Raw genomic sequence first — 20,542 nt, forward strand, 5'->3', positions numbered from 1 at the left:
CCCCCCCCTCCGCATCACCAAACCGCTCCCGGTACCTCCGCAGGTACCGGAGCCCCCGGCCCGGGCAGCGCAGGGCGGGGGGCTGGACACTGCCTGCCGGGCTTGTAACGGCGCTGTCTGCTGAGAAACACACCGAACCCGCTGAGATCCTGGGCTTCTGGTGTCATTCGGGAAGGCTCAGCCCCCGTCCTGCTGCTCAGAAGAGTTTTCTGCCTCGCAGGAGAAGGGTGGTGGCCAAGGAAGGGCCTTGGTGCAGGTGAAGAGCCATGTTCGGCTGGGAACAGTCCCCCTGGCTCAGTGACAGCCAAACACGTGTTGTATCTGATCTGTGTGTGTCAGGGAGAAGGGCCCAGGGCTTTAAGAGGGACACAGTCACACCACGTATGAAACCTACATAGGATTTGTGTGGTGTGTTCTCTGCCACCTCTACCTGTAAAATGTGACTGATGAGACACCTCAGGGATGGGGTAACACACATCCCTGTGCACACCCCCTGCACACACAGTGCTCACATCCCAGCAGCTCTGAGCAGCCCACCTGAACAATTTCCTTCCAGAGATGCTCCAGCTCAAGTGTTCTCTCCTTCCCTTCTAGACCTGCCCCTCAGAGAGCAAAACCAGTGCTCCCAGTGGGGCACTGCCCCCTGGCACTGGCTGGTGCTCTCACCTGCAGGGCCCTGGGTTGTGCTGCAGCCCTGCCACAGGACACACATCCCTACCCAGCTCCCAGCACCCTGCAGGAATCGCTGTGGACACACCGTGTTGCTCATTTTCACCAGGGATGGCTGGGTGAAGCTGAGCAGAGAATTCGTCCCAAAAAATTTACATGGGAAATGAAGTCTCCTTTTCTGTTTGGCTAAACGTCTGCCAGCCTGTTTTAATTTACCCAGCTAGGTTGATTTGCAACTTTCAATTTTCCATCGGTTGGCTGTGACCAGGACACTGGGAAAATTTAGCACTCGAGTTCACCCAACATTCTGCATTTCAAAATATCCCAGCCCGAGACACGCAGGAGAAAACCCTTTCCGTTTTGGAACAACTGTGAAGGGAAAAGTCTGAACACAGGAGGTTTTAAAAGCATCAAAATATTTCACATTGAAAACCCCAGAGCAGCCTGGGGCCGTGTGAGCCCCAGGGTCCCCCCAGCCCTGGGGGTTGGCAGGAGGTTGCACCCCAGGAGAGCCCATCCACGGGTAACCCCATCCCCTGTCCTGCCACAGGGATGCTCCAGGGCTGGGGAGGGGGGAAGAAAACGGGAAGGAGAGGGAAAGGACTGGGGGAGCAGCAGGAGGGACACACTCGGTCTCTGCGCTTCACCAAGAGTTTATCAAAGCCAAAGGATTATTATTTTATTTTATTTTTTAATCCCCCCTCCGTTGATTAGTTATTTATTTTACGAAACAGTTGAGATGACTCAGCGGTTTCTGACGCAATCCTCGTTTCATCGGAAAATTCCTCGGCAGCTCCTCGCGGGCAGCGAGAGCTCCCACAAATCAGTCCCTGCTCCCCCCTGCCCTCCCCTCGCCCACAGCAGACACAGCCCCGAACACAAAACGCACCGGGGAGCGGATCCAAAACGCGAACCTTCCCTTCCAGCCTTCACATCAGCCAAACCCCATTGCTCCGATGCGGGGTTGGACCTGCCCCAGCTCCCACCACCCCAAAAAACATCCCCCTCAGAACCCCAAGGCTGCGGGTGCTGCTGCCAAGGCTGCCGGCAGGTACAGCATTCATCACTGACAGCCCGGCTCAGACAACAGCTTTTTTTATCTCCCAGTTTGTTGGGGTTTTTTTGGCAGAAGTGCTAGGAATGATTTGCAGATGTTATTTACTGCTTTCGAGCTTGGAGTAAATTGAGACAAGATGCACCTGCATGCACAGCGAGAGGCTTTCCCACCCAGGGCCGGTCGCTGAGGACTCGTATTGGGCTTTCCCAGGGAAATTTAGGATTTGGGCGAGGGTCCCTGAGCCAGCCCTGCTCCCTGCATCCCACACTTTGGTGGTCCAGGTGCTGCACATTCACCTCCCGACGCTGCACAAGGTGGGCTCTCAGGGGAATGGCAGCAGCCATCCCATCCAGCAGGCGGCTGCCAGGCTTTCCACCCCAAACCGGTGCCGTGCAGAACTCAGAGTGCAAATAAAAGGAGCGACAGACACTCCAAAATAACCTCCTCCAGCCGGGAGAGAGTCGCCGGCGACTGGCTGCTGGTTTGGCCTGAGAAGTGCCTGCAAGAGGAAAGGAGTTTCCTTGGCTGAAATGAGTTCAACAAAGTGTTGGGCTGGGCACCAGCGGGAGCTGAGGCTGCTCAGCTGAGCAGAGGCACTTTAGGTTTTGCAGGATCAGGCCCTTTCTCACCTAGGGAGGGGGGATCCCCTTTCTAGGGCAGCCTTTGCTGCAGTAGATGGACCTCCAGCCCTGGCCTGGAGCAGAGAACCATGGTAAGCTCTGATCCTGGGACAATACATTGATCATCTTGCTGGGCTCCCCACTGCAGGAAACCTTCCCATCCTGACCCAACCACCAGCCCTCAGGCCTGATGCTCAGCACCAAGTGCCAAGCACATCCCTAGAGCAGGTCCTCCACGAAGGATGTACCACAGGACCTGCTCTTGGTGAACCAGAGCTATGGCTCAACCATGAGCTGTGACATTCCAGCACTGCTTTTCCAGCAAAATTAGTCCTTTTCTGGCCCACCCCTCATGCTGGTGCAGCAGACAGGATGGCTTTCTCATAGCCAGCCCACCAAAATGCCTGCTCAAGTCCAGGAGAACCAGGCTGGAGGAAGATTAGGAGCATGGTCTGGAGCCTGTTGGCCCAGGACCCTCCAAGCAGCTTCATCTTTGCTTGGGGACAAGATGACTAACTGATTTTCTTCTTTTTTTTAAGACTGCCTAAGAAGTGACCCATTTGTTCTACAACTTCTGCACAGTTACACACATTATTTCCAGGCGAGCCTGGAGCAGTGTGGGCAGATCTAAACCATCCACAGAGAGGGTGAGGTCTCTGCATGGACAGGACATTGCCAGAGGGATCAAAATGTGGCAAAACATTAAAAGAGACCCTGGCAGCCAGTCCTACCTTTTTCTCAAGACTTGTGGCCATGGCCTACTGCTGGGTAACTAAAACAAGCAGGAATAGACCAAAAAAAAGTGTCCTTTAGAGACAGTCCTGGCCCCTTGCTGAGTGACCTACGGCGCAGTGTTGGGCAAGGCACTTGGGGTCTGTTTGCCTCCCTGCAATGTGGACAGCAAATGATTTATGTCATGTTAGCGTGAGGGTTTCGTCCACAGAGATTTGCAAAATCAGAGTCAAACTGAACAAGCCAAAGCCACCAAGCTGCTCTCACTATCGGATTCCTATTAAAAATATCACTGGGCAGTTTGAAAGCCACAGGCAACCAGAGTGACCCCAGGTATGGCCATGGCCATGGAGTTTCAATGACTTTAAAAGCCTCTTTTTTTTCTCTGCAGATTTCTTTCACTTCAATTTTACCTGTACCCAAAGAGTACATGCTCCTGGAGCTTCCAGACAAGTCACAGTTCAAAATTTTAACTATGCAAAGATTTTTAAAAAGAAGTATACAAAGCCTTTTCTTTTACTGGCATGAGTCTTTCATGGAAGTTGAGCAGTATTGTGCTGAGGGACACCAGCTATGCAGCATTGCCAACCACAGGCATTCAAAAGTCATGAGTCAGACTCCCCCAAACCCTAAGAATGGTTTCATTCCTTTCTGGATTTTTGAGCCTTGAAGCATCACAGCTTCAAGCTTTTCTCTTCACAAACTGCCATTTTTGACCAACGGGGGTGAGAGCTGAGGCCTTCACATTGTTTACTGGGCTCCACGAGTCATGACTGCAAAAACAACCCACCCCATTAAAAAGCATGAAACAAGCAATAAACTCCTGCACTGCCCCCCTGAATGTGGCAGCAGGATGGCCACCCCAGGACACCCCAAAGGTTATAAACAACTGTAACCCAGTGACAAGAAATGTCCTCACCACTAATGGTGAGACACTTGTAATGGGCCACAACAGGGAAGGGGAGAAGGGAAGAGTGAAAAAACCCTGAGGAAGAAAGATGCGAGGAACATGCATAAGAGGCTTATTCAACAGGGAGATGGGAAGAGAGAATTTTTCTAAGGGTGAGTATTCAGCTAAAGCTGCCTAAAATGGGGCCAGACCTTACTGAAAATTGATATTTTAAGTGGCAATTTATTCCACTAATAAAAAGAGAAGGATGCAGGTGCTTTGGCAGGGCTGAGGAGGGGAGCAGGCAAGAGCCAGGGTCCATCAGAGCCGGGTCTGTAGCTCGGGCTGTGTGAGGGGCTCAGGCACAGCTGGTGGCTCTGCATTTATTGGGCTCCTGTTCCCTCGTGCCAGGGCCCAGATACAGATTTCAGCTCTCCAGAAAGCACCATCACACCAGGGGCTCCTGCAGGAGCTTTGACCACAGCCTGTGGTAGGTGATGAGAGGTATTTCATTCAGCTGCTACAGCTGCCCCTTCCTCAGCTGGGCAGGGAAGGGCTCATGCCCAGGGGCTGCTCCACACTTCCACTGGGCTCTTTCACACCACAAGGTTTCTTGATCAACCTCCCAAGGCAAAAGCAGCAAGACAACAACAAATCTTTACAAGCAGCACCATGCCCATCAAATTCCTGCCCAAACCAGGCCCTTGTCCACCTTTTCCCCATTCTCCCTAAGTCCAGAGTGCACAAGTCAAAGTGTGATGGAGATGAAAAATTTGACTCTGAAGGAATGGAAGTGGCAAACAACACTTTGCAGTGAGCACCCGATGGGCACAGCTGTGTGTGCCTGCTCACACCAACACATGGTGAAGTGCAAGCACCTACAGAAGCTGCAACCTTGACTCCCCATTTTAGACTCATTATCACCATTATTCAAACCTGGCAGTAACTGGGGACACACAACAGAGCAGATTTCAATTCCAATACAGTCTACACCACACACAGATGAAAGATCTTCCTATACTTATCCCAAGGAGAATGTGCTCTCAACACTCTCAACTGGCACAAATCCTTCATCCTCTCTTCCAATATATCCTGCTCTCAAACTAACACCTCCATATTAAAAATAAAACAAAGATATCTATGTCTCTCTCCTTCACTGCAGCGTCTGAGTTGAAAGGGTAGAAGTGCTCAGAGAAAGCCATGGTTAATGTTACCCTGGAAGGATCCAGGACAACATACCAGAACCTGGGTTTGGCACCTGGAAACCAGTTTTCAGCCATATATATCACCACTCCTGCGTGCACTCTGGTCCACACAAAATTAGCCCTGTGGAATGTAGATTGCAAATTCGCTTTCCAGAAGTACTTAAATGCAGGAGCTAAAATTTGCTTCTTTCTACATTTCCTACCTGTTTAGGAGAGAAGGAACAAAATCCTGGCCCTTTGTTATTTGGGTTCCTTCCCAGGAAGGTTTGCAAAGCCCACGTCTCCCACTACGGTTTGTTTGCAGCCTGAACAAAGACCTTTTAAGCAGCAGCTCCCGACAGGAGCTCACCACCTGCCTGCCCCTTGCCTTGCCACTTACTTTGGGGTCTCTTTTTCAATAATAGCTGGAACACGTGTGCAAACCGGTGTGGGTTTGGGTTGGTGGTTGTTTTTTTTCCCTCTATGCCTACAGTGCTGGCTGCAAACCAAACGCCAGCCCAGGGTGTGCAGCTGGGAGAGAAAAGAGAAAAAAAAAACCACAACCCAACAACCTGTGGAATGTTTTCTTGCTCCTGAGAGTTCCAACATTTCCCTGCTCGGCGGAGCACTTGACATGGCTGGCACTTGCTACATCCAGCAGCCAAAGGGGTTTCCTTTCCACTGGGCTCCAGCTAGAATTTGGGCAAAGGATGGGGATGACTGCTTGATCATATTTTTCAACTGATGCCATGTATCTTGCTGCTCAGCCACCACCACCCTTACATGTCCTTGCAGTTGGTGGCTTGTTGCACAACTGCCGTGTCCCTACAAATGATCCCATGAGGGCAAGGGGGGCTGCTGTGCACCCAGACATGGAAGTCTGTCCTCACCAACAGGTCTTGAGCTGTGTTTTTCACCTCTCTGACACCAACCCCATGGTCTTTTTGACTAGGAATCCAGCCAGGTAACCCCAACCCCACTCAAAACCCTCCTGGAAACAAGTCCTGCCACGCAGCAGCCCCAAGCATCCTCCTCAGTCTAGGCTGCTCATGCAAAAATAACAGAATAACAGATACATCTGAGGACATGGCACAGAAAAGGAACAGGCTACTCTGGAGCTTGCTGGTGCTCAGCTCCATTTCCCACTCAGGGCTGGATGCCTGAGGAGAAGCAAGTAATTTATGTGCTGGCTTGGAGGGACTGGTTTTCATGGTAAATTGGGGAAATTTTCACTATTTGTTGGTAGAGATGCCATTTTGCAGGGGCTTGTGGTAAGTTTATGACTTGTCTGGGCTGGAGAATGGCTGGAGACAGAGCGTGGGCAGCACGGAGCCCCCATTCTGTGCAGAGGGATGTTGCCTGCTAGGGAACCTGGACAGTTCCTGCAATATCAGCTAAAAATGGGAGCCCTACCCAGCTCATCTCAGCTGTGCCTGAGGAAGCTCTCGGATCAGTGCTTTAATGCTGTCGTGCCATTCTCGCCGAACACACACCACCCCTGCTCTCCCCCTGCAGGAGCCCTTTCCAACTTGGCTGGAGCAGTTTCAAAAGCATTTTTCACTCTGTGTATGCCTGGTTTTCCATTGGACACCCCCACCCCGGGGGGGGGACAGCCGAGCCCATCCTATCTCCCTCAGAAATAGACAGTGGCTCATATCGCAGCTCGCAGCCTCCTCCCCACAAAGCCACAAAGGGGCTTGCTCAAGCAAAGCATTCCTGAAAAGTCCCGGGAACAGCTGTACCAAAAAGATGCCGAGAATCCCTGCGAGGTTCCAAGGAAAAGATATTAACCCAGGAGGAGAGCAGCAGTGATATAATAAAAAGTCATAATAAAAGAAAGAAGCCACTGAGTGGATTAGCAGCCCAAATGCTGCTTGGCTTTTGGTCTCTTTTCCTCCAGCTTTCCTGCTCTGCATGGTCATCTGCTCAAATTCCTCCACCCCAGAGACGCTCAGCTCCTCAATTTCAGACAGATCTCCTGAAGGTGTCCACCCGAATTTCAGACAGATCTCCTGAAGGTGTCCACCCGAATTTCAGACAGATCTCCTGAAGGTGTCCACGCTGCAAAGCCTGAGGGCATGGCTGAGAAACTGCACTTCAAGCCACCTGAGCACATAGGGGAGGCTGCATCACCCAAGCTCCTCAATGCCTGTGCTCCAGTGCAGCAGGCTCACTCAGTCCAGACCTGACTTCACAGGAAAAAGAAGGCAGATTTGGGTCTTAGTGCATATTTCTCATGTAAACCAAAGGTTTACAGGAGCAGGATATACCCTGCTGTTTTAAAACCCCCTGGTACCTGCCACATACCAGCTTTTCCCTACTTCAGGCCAGTGCAGAGCAGCAGATGGTCCTTCCCAGCAGCACTGCCTCAGGCTCGGTGCTGGGCAGGTTGCTGAGGAGGGTTGTCCCCATGGTGAGCAAGCAAACCTGAAATCCTCACCCATGGTGCACCCAGGTCCAACACCCAGCACAAGGTCTGCAAGGACCAACAAGACCTGCAAGGACCACATTCCCCTTCAGGAACACCCGGGGCGACACTGGGGGCACAGAGCGTCTGTCGCCACCAGCTGCGGCAAGAATTTGGCTGCTGGGGAGAGACAGGAGCGAAGGGGGTGGTGGTGGCAGCAGCTGTTCCCTGCCCACAGCCCTCCCCACAAGGCAGGGCATTTAAATTTTAAAGCACGCTCACCACGGCTGTTTTATCCACCATCCCCATCCAGCTCACAGAGACCCTGTCCCCAGGAGCCACCGGCCCACCAGGCACCCATGGGTTCGCTGGTGGCCAAGCTCCTCCTGCCCACCATCAGCACCTTGGTCTTCCTCCCCACCATCAGCATTGCAGCCAAGCGCCGCTTCCACATGGAAGCCATGGTCTACTTCTTCACCATGTTCTTCGTGGCGGTAAGATGTCCCCATGCCCCCTCCCTGCATGTTTCATCCCTCCAAATTCCCCCTGCATCAGGGCTCAACTAGGAAGGGCAGCTGGACCCCACCCAACAGCAGCAAGCCTGACCCCCAGAATATCCATTTTCAGTTATTTCCCCACCATGTGCAGTGCTGAGCAGCTGATTCAGGTTGTCCTAAGGGGTGGCCTCACATAGATTTCATGGTGGTTTATGGTTGTGAGATTAGGGAGAAGGTCTGGGTGCAGAGCGACTTGATTGACTCACAATGTTTTGGAGCTGATTTTTCTCTTTATTTCACAGCTGGTCAGTGGCTGTGCTGAATTTGGGGTTTAAATTTTATCCAGACTCTCTTGCTATGCTTTGGTTATCTTAGCCCCAAGTACGTAGTTGAATTATTGATTTTGCAACTGCTAAGTGGTGATGGGAGCAATGCTGGAGTCAGGGGAGTTTTTCCACTGGGAAAGGAAAGACTAAAACATGCTGCTGATTTATCAAGAAAAATAATTATTAACCCTCCATCCTGGCAGAGCAGTTTGAATAAGCGGGTTTCACCAGGCTCAGAATTGCCCTGCCTTCTCTGGCATGGGGAGAATCGGTAGAGAAAGTCAGTAGTCTGTGTGTATACAAAATAATTCATGTTTCTGCTCCTGGCAGTAACTGCCCTGTGCTTTGTGCAGCTGCTGAGTGCCTTTGTACACACACAGGCACCTACAGCAGCATTTCCACTTGAAAAAGTCTATTTAACCCCCTGGCCATCCTCTACTTAAAAATGTGAAGGAAACAGCCCAGCAACCCAACAAATATTGCATTTACTCATCTCATGAAGACTGTCACATCCCTTGTACGAAGCAGAGAAACTGAGGCAGGGAGTAGATAAAGGACCTTCCCAGTGTGAAAAGGTCTTCCACAGCAGCCCTGAGGGTAAAGCAGGGCTCTAAACCAGGCCAGTCTCTTATTCCTAAGGATCCATCATTTGAGCCTTCAATTAAAGCACAACGCAGGGGGAAAAAATTCTGTCAGTTCCGTAAAACTACTTAATAAAAACATCCCAACTGAAACCCCCCAGCTCCCCGGGGAAGCCAGACATCTACGATTTCCTTTCGCACCAGTTTTGTGTCTGCTCCACCTCCCCAAGAAGTCAGTAGGAAAGTTGGCACGTGTTTCGACGGGAGGTGGAACAGGTCCTTGCTGAAGAGATTGAGGAGGCAAAATATCTGTGCGTGGGGAAGGGAAGGCAGCTGCCAGCATGGGCAGGGGGGGGGGGGGGGGTAGGAAGGGCGGCAGCTGCTGCTGTTGCCTTTCTTGTAGTATCCCATTCCTCCTCCCCCAGGACACCTCATCAGAGCAGTGAAAGCAAATGTCCATCGCAGACAAGTGCTGCGACACCGGCCAGAAACGCGCTCTTTGTCTGCCACCCTGTCTTCCCCCTGTCTCGGGGCTCCCCGAACCCAATCTCAAACAGAGCAAAGAATTACAGCCCTGGTGCAATCTTTTCTAGAAACCACAGCGAGCCAAAGGACTTGCAGCAATTCCCATTATAAATACTATCAGCATCCCTGCTGGGCTATGACAGTGAGGATTGTTCCAAGGGCATCCTGCCCAGCAGCCAAAAGACTTCAGGAGCAGGGAAGCACGCGGGTGCTGCCACTAGAAAACTTGCAGGGCTGAGGGCTTGGAGGAGAAGGAGAGAGCCAGGCAAACATTGGGTGCATTCCTCCCATTGCTCTGGAAAATTTCTCTTGGCTTGGTTTGCATCTATGTTGCATGACAATGAGGGGGTTTTTTTGCAAATAACCTAATCACAGAGCTAATGGGCAGGAACCAGCAGCTTTTAAGGGAATGCACTAATGAGTGAATTCCCCAGTATTCAGACTCTGGACATATAAACCCAATTTAGCCTGGACAGTGACCTGGCATCTATACACATTTCATCAGGACTCTCATTTTGAATTGTTTTACAAGAATCTTTCGCAATTAGAACCATAACCTCAGAGTCCTCCTTCTGCTGGAGAGGACGTCCCTGCACCACCCGCGGCTCAGCTCGAAGCAGCTTGGTCATCAGATTGCAAATTCTTGCACAGACCAAGAGGCCAACTAAAGCTCATCCACAAATAATCTGTACTGAGAGAGAAGAATGCTGATTCCCAGGCAATTTGCAATTGGGAACAGTGACATTATATCTCAAATATGGACATTACTGCATAACAGTTACCCTGGTGTGTTTGAGACTGTTCTGTCCCTTGCTGGCCATCCTTTCAACAACCACACAAAGACTGTTTCAAACCAGTTGATAAGAGCCTTTAACTTAGTGGTCTGAGGGAAAGGAACTAATTTTCTCGTGCTTGTTTTTCTTTCTTTCTGTTTTTTTTTCTGATAGTTTTACCATGCATGTGATGGCCCTGGCTTATCAGTGCTGTGCTTCATGCGCTACGATATCCTGGAGTACTTCAGCATCTATGGAACAGCTCTGTCCATCTGGGTGTCCCTGATGGGTAAGCACCAGACACTGGTGGTACCTTCCAAGCACCAACATTTGCATGTCAAGCAGGATCTGTCAGCATCACTGGTGGGATGGTTAGTGGGTACAGGCCCCAGAAATGCTGTTCTCTTCAAACTCTGATCTGCAAGGCTTAACTCTGAGTCTGTCTTTTATGGAATTCAGTCTGTGATAGGGTTTAATCCACTTTTATCTTCTTCATGCCTTGGAAAGCCATTGCTCTTGGTGGGGTCCAGACACACATGAAGACTGTCCTGAGTGGTGACTGGGGAAGTTTTGCTCTTGGAGATAAACAGAGCTCTGGCACTGGGTGTTTGTGTTAGTCAAGTGCTCCTGTGCCTGCACCAGCTCTCGTGCATGTCCTTACAACAGCAGAATTATTTCTTTCAAATTGGCAAGACATGAGCTTTAGTTCAAAGCAGGGCAGTGCTATGAGATAACCTAGTTTGAAACCTCATATACCAGGGAATTTCGCATTTCTCCTCATTTTCCCCATTCTGAGCCCATCAGCTTGTTCTGTCCTGACCTAGGGGCATTAAGAAATGCAGAATCTGCCACTTCCTTTGACAGGAATCAAAGTGGTTTAGTACTAAGTAAATAAATAAATAAATGCTCTTCCTATTTTATCACAAGTTTATTCTGGGCTTACAGGAAATATCAGATCTGCTTAGAAAGAGCAGAAATATATTTCACTTCCTTTTTATTAAAAATCCTGACCCTTGTCCTATTACTCCGTTTTCCTTTTCCCACATTCCCTTCACTCTCATTTTTTTCTCATTTGCCAATGAAACAAGGTATGATAGAAATAAATTGGAGGGGAAAAAAAAAAGAACTACAGATAGACAAAAACTTCAAACCTGTTATTCTTCCCATTTTGCCAACATGGTATTTGGAAAGATGTATTTCTGACAGAAGAAGAGAGCAGGGTAAGGAGAGTCACTTTTCCAAGAAAAAAAGGCTTCTCTCATCAGTTTCAGACCATCTCTAGCAGCCACACAGCCAGGCCCCCCACTCCAGCCAGGCAGGATCCCCAGCACTCCCAGTGCTGAGCTGGGGTTACCGTACTGCTGCACAGCCCCAAAATTCCCACAGGACACTGCCCTCTGCCGTTGGGGGCTCCAGGGATTGTGCAGGACCTCTGGGGGCTCCTGCTGCCCTGAGCCCAGCAGGAGTGTGGGGCAGCAGCCCCCTGGCAGGGTGCAGGTCCTCCCCTCCTCCCTTTCCATCCCTCCCCTCTTCACCACGGAGCAGCACAGACAGCAACATCCCCCCTTCCAGGACATGCAACAGGATAAACCTTCCATGCAGGGAAAAATGAGCAGAGGAAACATTAACCTTAGGAATGGCTCTATGCCCCAGAAGGTACAAGTCCCTCTGTCCACATTTCAGGGCTCTCCCTGCTCAGCTGGAAAAGCCAATGAGGCAAATCATCTCCAAAGGGCACTTGCAGCAGATAGCAGCAGTGTCAGGGTAGGTCAGAGCCGATCCAGACACTTTGGCTCCTTGCAGCACAATTCAGCTTGATCGCTTCATCACTGCACTCAAAACCCTCGCAAAAAAAATACAAATCCCCGACTACGATGTTTAAAATATTGACCCGCAGGGAAACAACAGACATTAAAATGCGGACATTATCCCTCAGCCAAACTCCCTATAAAACCACGATCCAAGGACATGGAAGGTGTGGTGACTGAAGCCCAGGGAAGCCTCTCGCTGTGGCTTGTAAAGCCTGAGCGCACATGTGCGGACACAGACCCTCGGGCAGGCTTCCCGGAATGCAAATCCAGGGCTGCCATAACACAGCTGTGCGAGCTGGAAAAGCATGGAGCCTACTGGGATCCATAACTTTTATCAGTTATTACCCCATTCTGTGCTAAACAAATGCCTCTAATAATTTACTCACACTGGCGACTTCCAGCTTGCAAATCTCAGGCAGGTGCCGGCGCAGCCAGGTCCCCATTGTGCTGGAAAGCATGGATCTCCTGGAGTGGGGTGATGGAGGCTGCACTGGGGTGAGCTGGCAAGTTTGGGAGGGTTGGGGAGGTAGGATGAACGCAAGAGCTGACTGCAGGCTCACCAAGTGCAAGTGTCTTTGGAATCACCTCAAACTTCTGGGTCAAGTCAGGAAAGAGAAAGACTGGGGGGGAAATCTCGTTTTGCTTCCACACACAGCACTGAACATGCAAACTCTAAAATCAGCTGCTAGACCTACCACTCTGATGCCTCAGGATGGTTTGCTTTGTCCCCACGTGCCTCAGTTTCCCCAGTTGTGAGGCATAAGAAGGGCAAACCTGACCTGGAAGCAATGCTGAGGATCCCCAGGGCAGGTGGGGCAGATCCCAGAAAGGCTTTAGGGGAGCAGTCGAGGAAGGGGGTGGGTGACCTGATGCTCCCTGTGCTTGGTGCCGTGCAGCCCTGGCAGAGTTTGATGAGCCCAAGAGATCGACCTTCGTCATGTTTGGTGTCCTCACCATCGCCGTGAGGATCTACCACGACCGCTGGGGCTACGGGGTCTACTCAGGACCCATCGGGACAGCCGTGCTGGTGATAACTGTGAAGTGGGTACGTGGGGAAGGGCACCACACTGGGGCTTTGCAGGATGCTCATGGCAGGGAGGGGGTCTAACCTGTGCCAGTGGTTTCCTCCTTGAGGACCAGCTCTCACAGCACAGGTGATAAAGCAACACTTCTCCTCCAACCCCGGCAGCAAGAAGCCTTTGTGATAAACACCAGATGCAATCTGTCTGAGCAACCTATCATACCTCCTGCCCCCACGTTTCTAATCAGAAGGAACATATTTATGGAGTTTTTACAACTACTGAGATGCAAAGGGGTCTGGTAAACTGCTCCAGAGTGAGTAGAAGATGTGCATGAAACACAGTGATAAAATGGGAAGGGATCTGCCTGCCGTCTGCCTGAGCCTGGCCAGGACAGGCAGGCACCAGTGCTGCAGCCTGTGCCCTGCTCACAGCAGATGCTGAGGACCAGGCAGTGGAGGAGCTGCTGGCAGGAGTGGGCAAGGAGAAGGATTCGGTGATGGGATAAAAACTGCAGGAAGATGCTGCCAAGCATCATGGAAATACAGCAATGCAAGCCCCACCCATACACTGTCTCAAGGCTCCATCTAACTGTCCAGCCAGCAGCTAAAACAAGTGGCCATGTGATAAGGAGCGGATGGGCAAGGAGGGGACCAAGGCACAGGGCCCACCCTGCATACCCCAGCCTGCAGATGCTGTGCTGGGATCCAAATGAATACACTTGGTGTGCTCTCTCTTCCCTTCCAGCTACAAAAGATGAAAGAGAAGAAAGGGCTGTATCCAGACAAGAGTGTCTACACCCAACAGATTGGTCCTGGCTTCTGTTTTGGGGCGTTAGCGCTGATGCTGAGGTTCTTCTTTGAGGTACCTGTTTGCAATCTCCAACACCCTGACTTTACAAGGTGCAAAGGACATTACCAGAATAGGAGACCTCCCCCCTTGCAAGGCAGGGCTGCATCCAGCCTTGGACAAAATCCAGCTCAGGTGCAGATCTCCAGGGTTGGTGCTCTGGGGTCTGGCAGCAGGGACAAGGGTCCCTCCTTGTTTGCCCCCAGCCCCTGACCTGTTAACTGTGGTGTGGGGAACAGATGTGGCAGCAAGTGAAACGCATGGTGATAATCTCTTTTCTCCCCATTAAGTCAGATGCAAGCACATAGACCAGGCTTTCTTCAGTCACACACAGCCCTCAAAATGGTTTTCTCAAATGCAAGTGGGGCTTTTTTGGAAGCCGGGCACGGGTGACTTAAGGACACCTCTCGGAGCCACGGCAGGGACTGGATATGACCCAGGCATGGCTGGATCCAAAGCTGGCTCACACCAAAGAAAAGACTTTCAATTGACTCCCAGGGGCACTCAATCCCATGTTTTGCTCTCTCCACTGGCCAGTCTGTTCCATGCTGTTCAAAGGGGTCCGTCTGTCCCACGCAGGGAAGGCGATAACCCCCCGACACAGCTGCCGGTCCCGCCTGCGCTCAGCCCCTCGTTACGGCTGCTCCGTGCTTTGGGAGCAGCGAGATACAACCTCACAGGCATCCCCAAGGATTATTTTTCAAAGCATTTGGTAATTGCAAATTCTAGCAGAACATAAAAATGTCACTTAGCAGAAGCCGCCTCCCCCCGCGCCCCAGCCTCGCCGCGTCCTTTGCGGGGTAATGAAACACTTCATTCAAGAGTTGGGAAATGTGCAAATTGGAATGTGTTAACTCCACTTTGCTTTTGTTTTGTTTTAAGGCTGGAAATCCCTTCTCTGACAGCAAAAAGATGCAGAAGGGTCAGGAGTTTTTTCTTTTTTTTTCTTTTTTTAAATTCCTTTCCTTTTGGCTGCTTCTAGAAATCTGATGTTTTGCACCCTGATGCAGAGCCCCTAGCAGTGCTGCTCCCACAGCCCCAGCAGGTCTCACTAACACTGTCCTCTCTTGCAGGAGTGGGATTACACCTACGTGCACAGCTTCTACCACTGTGCCTTGGCCATGGCCTTCGTGCTGCTGCTGCCCAAGGAGAACAAGAAGGCCGGGAGCGCCGGGGCCCCTGCCAAGCTGGACTGCTCCACACTCTGCTGCTGTGTCTGAGCTCTCTCAGGCCAGCTGGGCACTTGCTTTTCTGCCACTGGGTTTTGGAGGGGTGCAGCCAAAAGCAAAACGCCTTTCCTCCAGGACAGCAGCATCTTTTCCTACCAGCTCTGTGCACATCCAAGGCTTTTCCTCCCTGGAAAGACTTCACCTTTCCACCACCAGCCCTAGCAGAGACTGTGCTTGCTACATAACTGTACTTCTCCCTGGAGAAGCACTTGTCTGAGCTGTGACCTTGTCCCCAGGTGACCCTTTCATTCTCAGACCATGTCACCAGCCAGGCTGTCACCTGCACCAGCCCAGGAGGACCCAAGTTGTCCCCTCCATGGGAGTTCAGCCAACCTAAGTACAAGGGGCTTCATTCATAATGCTCGATTAACAGAATCTGTATTTTTGTGAGAGATTTACTATTTTATTTATGCATTCTCTTGATGTAAATAATACATACTAACAGAGACTTTGCAAGTGTGCAATGCCAGTGTTTCCTAAGCAGCACGAGAAATTTTCCAGCTCAGCTGCACTCAGCTGAGGGCAGATGCCAGCCCCAAAGCAGAGCTGTGGGCAGAGTCACCCTCTCCCCTGCCCACAGCCCCCCCCAGCCTGGAGCAGCAACACTGAGGACTTTGTCCATGCAGACCTGCCCAGCAGCACAGGCAGCAGGTGCTCTTGTGGAGAGCCTCAGGAGTATGGAAAGGACATGGAAAATTAGAGGCAGAGAAAAGAAGCTCCTGGAGGGAGGAGGAGGGCTGTAAGCCTATAACATCTCCTCTAACAGACTATTTACTATAGCAGAAGTGTATGATTTATTTAGACTGTCTGGGAAAAAAGCCAAGACTATATGTCATGGACAATTAGAGTAGTATTGATATACAGTGATGTCCACAGAAAGCCCACATTAAGCCTGGGTTTCTCTGGAAGAGAAATCCACCCCAATCATCCATCAGAGCAACTTCCTGCAATGGGGCAACAATCAAAACTGAACGAGCTTCCAACAAAAATATAAATGAATTATGAACCCCCGAGCTTCCCAGAGTCCCCAGCAAGTGATGGCACAGCTGGTGCAGCTGCACACACAGAGAAAGCACCAGCAAAGAGTTTCCAGTGGGTTCACCAGCACCTAAACCAACACAGCACACCAGGTCTTTCTGAGCCGCCAGCCCCTGGGATGTTTTGCAAGATGCTCGGAGGGTTTACATGCAACATTCACCCCATTGCATGCACATGACTGGTGCACTTTGCCACTCGAGGATTGCTCAGTGCATCCCCCCCAAAAAACCCAAAACCCAGTCTCAATTGCTTTGGCTCCTAAATTAGAGCTGAGTGCAAGAAGCACCTTGCAAGTGCTGGTTCTGAGGGTGCACAGCCACTTCCCAAAGGATCACCCACTTGGCTGTCCTGCAGCCAGGGTGTGTGGTTTGGGGAGTTTCTGGCAGTGGGAGAGGAGCCCTACAGATGGCTCGGGTAAGAAGCTGAAAGCTCCAAACCCAGCCCAGGAGCCATTAGAAAGACAATAGATGCACCTTCCATTAACATAGGAAAGAACTGAGATACGAGCTGAACAGAGCGAGCAGTGGGGGAAGAGCTGAGCTAGAGAGGCAGTGGGTGCTGGTGGTTGGTGAGGAAGAAGGGGAAGAAGGTGACCAAGTATAAGTTTCTTTGCAGCCTATCGCGACATGGCAGGGAGGAACGTGGTGGAACATTCCCTGAAGGCGCCAGAAGGAGTGAACTTGATTTTGCAGCCAATGGACTTGGATTATGCAGCTGTGGAAGAACCAGGGGAGGTGCCTGTTCCCCAAGCAGCCCGGGACTCTGTGGGCAGCGCTGGAGCAGCTCCGGACCCGGTGGGAAGGACTCATGGAGCGTGGGCACTGCAAGAGCCTCGGGAGGGTCAAACCCCGTGCAAACCAGGAGGGCACGTTATCTAAGGCCCAGCTAAGCAAGTGAAAGCTCCTGCTCCCACCTGCCTCTCATCCAGGTGTTACACCAAAACCAACCCCACCGTGTATGGCACACAAGGAAATCCCAGGCGAGGTTACTTTTTCCCTCTCTCCCTGCCGATGCCCCAAGGTGCTGCTCCTACCGGGTAAACTGGCTATCCCTTTGCACCCAGCATGGGACCAGCACCCAAGCTCCGGGACAAAGCATCCATAGAGTCCCTGCCATGGAGCAGCCCCTCCCAGCAGCAGCAGCAGCACCCACTGCAGGGGGGACCCGACACCCAGGAGGACACGGACTGAATTCACCATCGCTGGGGCAGGATATATCCCCTACTCTATAAAAAAATTATAAACATTTACACCAACGTAGACAAAACAGTCTCTTGTAACCTTTTAGCGCTGCCGAGAGCTTTGCCTGTAAGAGCTCTTGAGCCCCTGCCAAAAATTCTAGCTGTTTTCATAAGAGTAGGTGTTTTCGTCTAAGGTGCAGTCTGAGTGCTGTGACCTTTGTCGTGTCTGCTACTGAAATTTCCTGCTCCTCTGTTATTCTCTTCTTTGGTAAGACGATATGAAACCCAAAACTTTTATTGCCCCTTTTAAAACGTCTTTATAGCTCCCCGTCTACTTCATATACTGTCTTATTCTCCAGCACTGGGATATTACTTATGGGATGCTGCAAAAGGCATTTGGGTTTCACGAAGCCCAAACCGCCCAGGCTTTTTAAAGATCAAAACGGGGGGGGAGGGAGGGGAAGAGAAGAAAAAAAGGAAAGAAAAAAAGTAATGAGAGGGGAGGACTGAGCTTTCTGCTCTGGAGGCATCAGAATTTGCTGCCAACACAGGGGCAGAGTGACAAGGGTGGCAGGAGCCTGCCAGGCTCCCTCCTGCTCCACCATCCCTCCCCAGCACTAAATCCTATTTACTTTGTGTCTGGGCTGCAGTGCCAGCGTGGGGTGCCCACGGGCCCCGTGGGGACAGCATCATACAGCCTCTCTTCCCACTGCTCCATCCCCTGCCAGCTTTGCCCCTGAGCCAGTGGCTCAGATGTGGTGGGACACCAGAGCCTGTGCCCAATCCAATGCACAGCAGCTGGAGCACATCTGCCCTGCTCAGGGTGCTCCTGCACACCCAGTTTCCCTACTGGGGTTGGCATGGGGACAGACCACACAAAGGACACTGTCCTCAGGCAATGACACAACAGGCAGGCACCAGGGCTGAAGCTTCATGCTTCATATCCCTTCCAGGTGACAAAAATTCCCCCATGCTTGCCTATGGCAGGGCTGGCATAAGAGAATTAGGACCTACTCCTGCTCCAGAGGAGGCTTCCAGAGATGTCTAGTCAGGCTCAGTGCCAGCTAATCTTCCAAGCAAACTTTATCCAGATCCCTTTGGCTGCACAAAGTGAAAAAACAGCCAGACCAAAACATAAAAGCCTGGTTTCTGCTGCCAGCTGTATGGGGCACTCCAGAAAACGCCTTATCACCATGAGATTTTGAAAGACTGCTTCAGTTTTTTTCCACAGGCTGCTCTTCCCTCCTCACCCTCACACTGCTGCTCCTCTGTGCACGTTCAAGCAGCAAGAGAGCCTGGCCAGCCTTGCCAGGTTAAGTCAGACCGTGGGGCCAAGGTTTTCCTTCTAACTGTTGGTGCCCTTCAGGCCACAGCAGTGCTAGTCCACTTCAAAAAGTGCTGTTGCTCCAGCCTGAGGTAGATGCAGCTCTTCGGGAGCAGTGATGGACAACCCAAAGAGAAAGATCCACAGGGAGGATCAAAGAAACCTGATTCGGCTAGAATAGCAGGCAGAGGCAGGAGGCCTGTAGGGAGCCCCAGGGAGATGCATTGCCATGGGCTCACCCACCTCCCTCCAGTTCTGATCTCCAGGAGGTGTCTGTGCCCTGTAACAGGGATACTCTGGTCCTGCAGGGGCAAATGTCCTGCACAGACATGGGAGAGAAGCACTATGAGAAACCAGCCCCACCCATCAGCCTGGAAAAAAGGGGAGATGGAACCACTGAGGCACCTATCTGGGACCACTTAGTATCTCTCAGCTTCATTCCAGCTACCCCAGTCCAATGTCTATCTTTTTCTGGTGCACAAAGTTCTCCTGCACTTTGGAAGAGTCAGGGACACCTGGGAAGATAAAGCAGAATTTGCCACGGCTGGTGCTGCTGTGCAGAAACACCACCTTTCTGCAGCAGCACAGGATGGAGCTAGAGCAGATGCAGCTGTGGGGGTGAGTACAGTGGGACCTCCTGCATGGCTGCAAACCAGCCTAACCCAGTGCCAGCAAGAGAAAAAAAACCCAGCAATTCATCATGGACATACTTAAAACACCACCACATGACACCACAGCAGGCTTCTCTTCTCATTCCTCTCAGGCTTTTGGCAATATTTCCAAACTTCCCAGCCTGGTTGGTGCAGGGAGGGCACCCCCATCCCAGCACTGCTCAGCAGCCTTCAGCACCAACAAGGTATTTTGGGGGGCACAGGGGAGCTCGGCTGCAGCACCACAGGCAGGCTGAGCCTCTTGGCTCCCAGGGGGTCAGGCTGGAAGCCCCTCACACACTCAGAGGTGTCCTCTCTCCCTCCAGCAGCACCAGAGATGGACACAGATAGTGGACAGGGCCCAAGCAAGCAAAGCCCAGGGCAGAGCAGATGCAAAAGCAGCCCGGCTCACTCGGCTCTTGCGGGGATGCTTTCACAGCTGCAGAAACCTGGTCCAAGGTTTTTGGTTTAGGCCAATCTCCCAGAAATTCTGTCATCATGCAGTGCATCACGCACACTCCCGGATCCGCATTACACAGAGGATGGCCCTGGTCCAGCACCTCTTAAAGTCAGTGGAAAAACCCTCCCTCGCTACGACGGGAGCTGGCTCAGGCCATGTACGAACTGACAGATACCATAGAGTGAGAGAGGTTGTTTTCATCTGGGAATATCTGGTGGCCCCAAAGCTTCTCCTGGAGATGGGCAGGGCAGCAGTGTCTGTGGAACGGGTGCTGCTGTGAAGAGCAGTTCCCAACCTTGCAATAGCCTTTTCAAGGAGCATTTAACCAAGTGTTATCTGATCCGTGTGCTCCCAGTGCAAGGGAACCGCTCGGGTTTCCAACTGCACACATCATCTGATGCTCATAAAATGAGCTTGATGTGTCTGGAAACCCCAGAGCCAAAGAAACATTATTTCAATGGGGGGAAAAAAAAAAGTCAATAATGCTTTAAAAAAATCCAAACAAACAAAAATAAAACACCACGTGGACAGACAGGGATGGCATACCTGTGGTTTTCCAGCAAAGTAAATGTTCATTGATAAAACTCACAATCTCCTTATAAAGGCAAGATCTGGTTTGCCTGTAAAGGAAAAGTCTTGGGGGAAGTTTTACATACATTTCTCCTCTCTATGTCTTTATTTGCATTTTCACAGTAGTTGAGCTAATCCGAATGGAGCAGGAT

The 20,542-nt window shown here is 51.3% G+C and overlaps 1 protein-coding gene across 1 annotated transcript; it reads left to right on the plus strand.

Moving 5' to 3' along the window:
- Window positions 1-7,874: 7,874 nt before the first annotated feature.
- Window positions 7,875-15,165, plus strand: TMEM8C (transmembrane protein 8C). The gene is made up of 5 exons (XM_009998863.1): window positions 7,875-8,052; window positions 10,435-10,549; window positions 12,968-13,116; window positions 13,838-13,954; window positions 15,013-15,165. Exons 1-5 carry the CDS (start codon window positions 7,918-7,920, stop codon window positions 15,157-15,159), a joined length of 663 nt encoding a protein of 220 aa, XP_009997165.1. The 5' UTR covers window positions 7,875-7,917; the 3' UTR covers window positions 15,160-15,165.
- Window positions 15,166-20,542: the final 5,377 nt, after the last annotated feature.

The sequence above is a fragment of the Chaetura pelagica genome, unplaced genomic scaffold (genome assembly GCF_000747805.2).
Source record: "Chaetura pelagica isolate M959 unplaced genomic scaffold, ChaPel_1.0 scaffold405, whole genome shotgun sequence".
NCBI lineage: Eukaryota > Metazoa > Chordata > Aves > Apodiformes > Apodidae > Chaetura > Chaetura pelagica.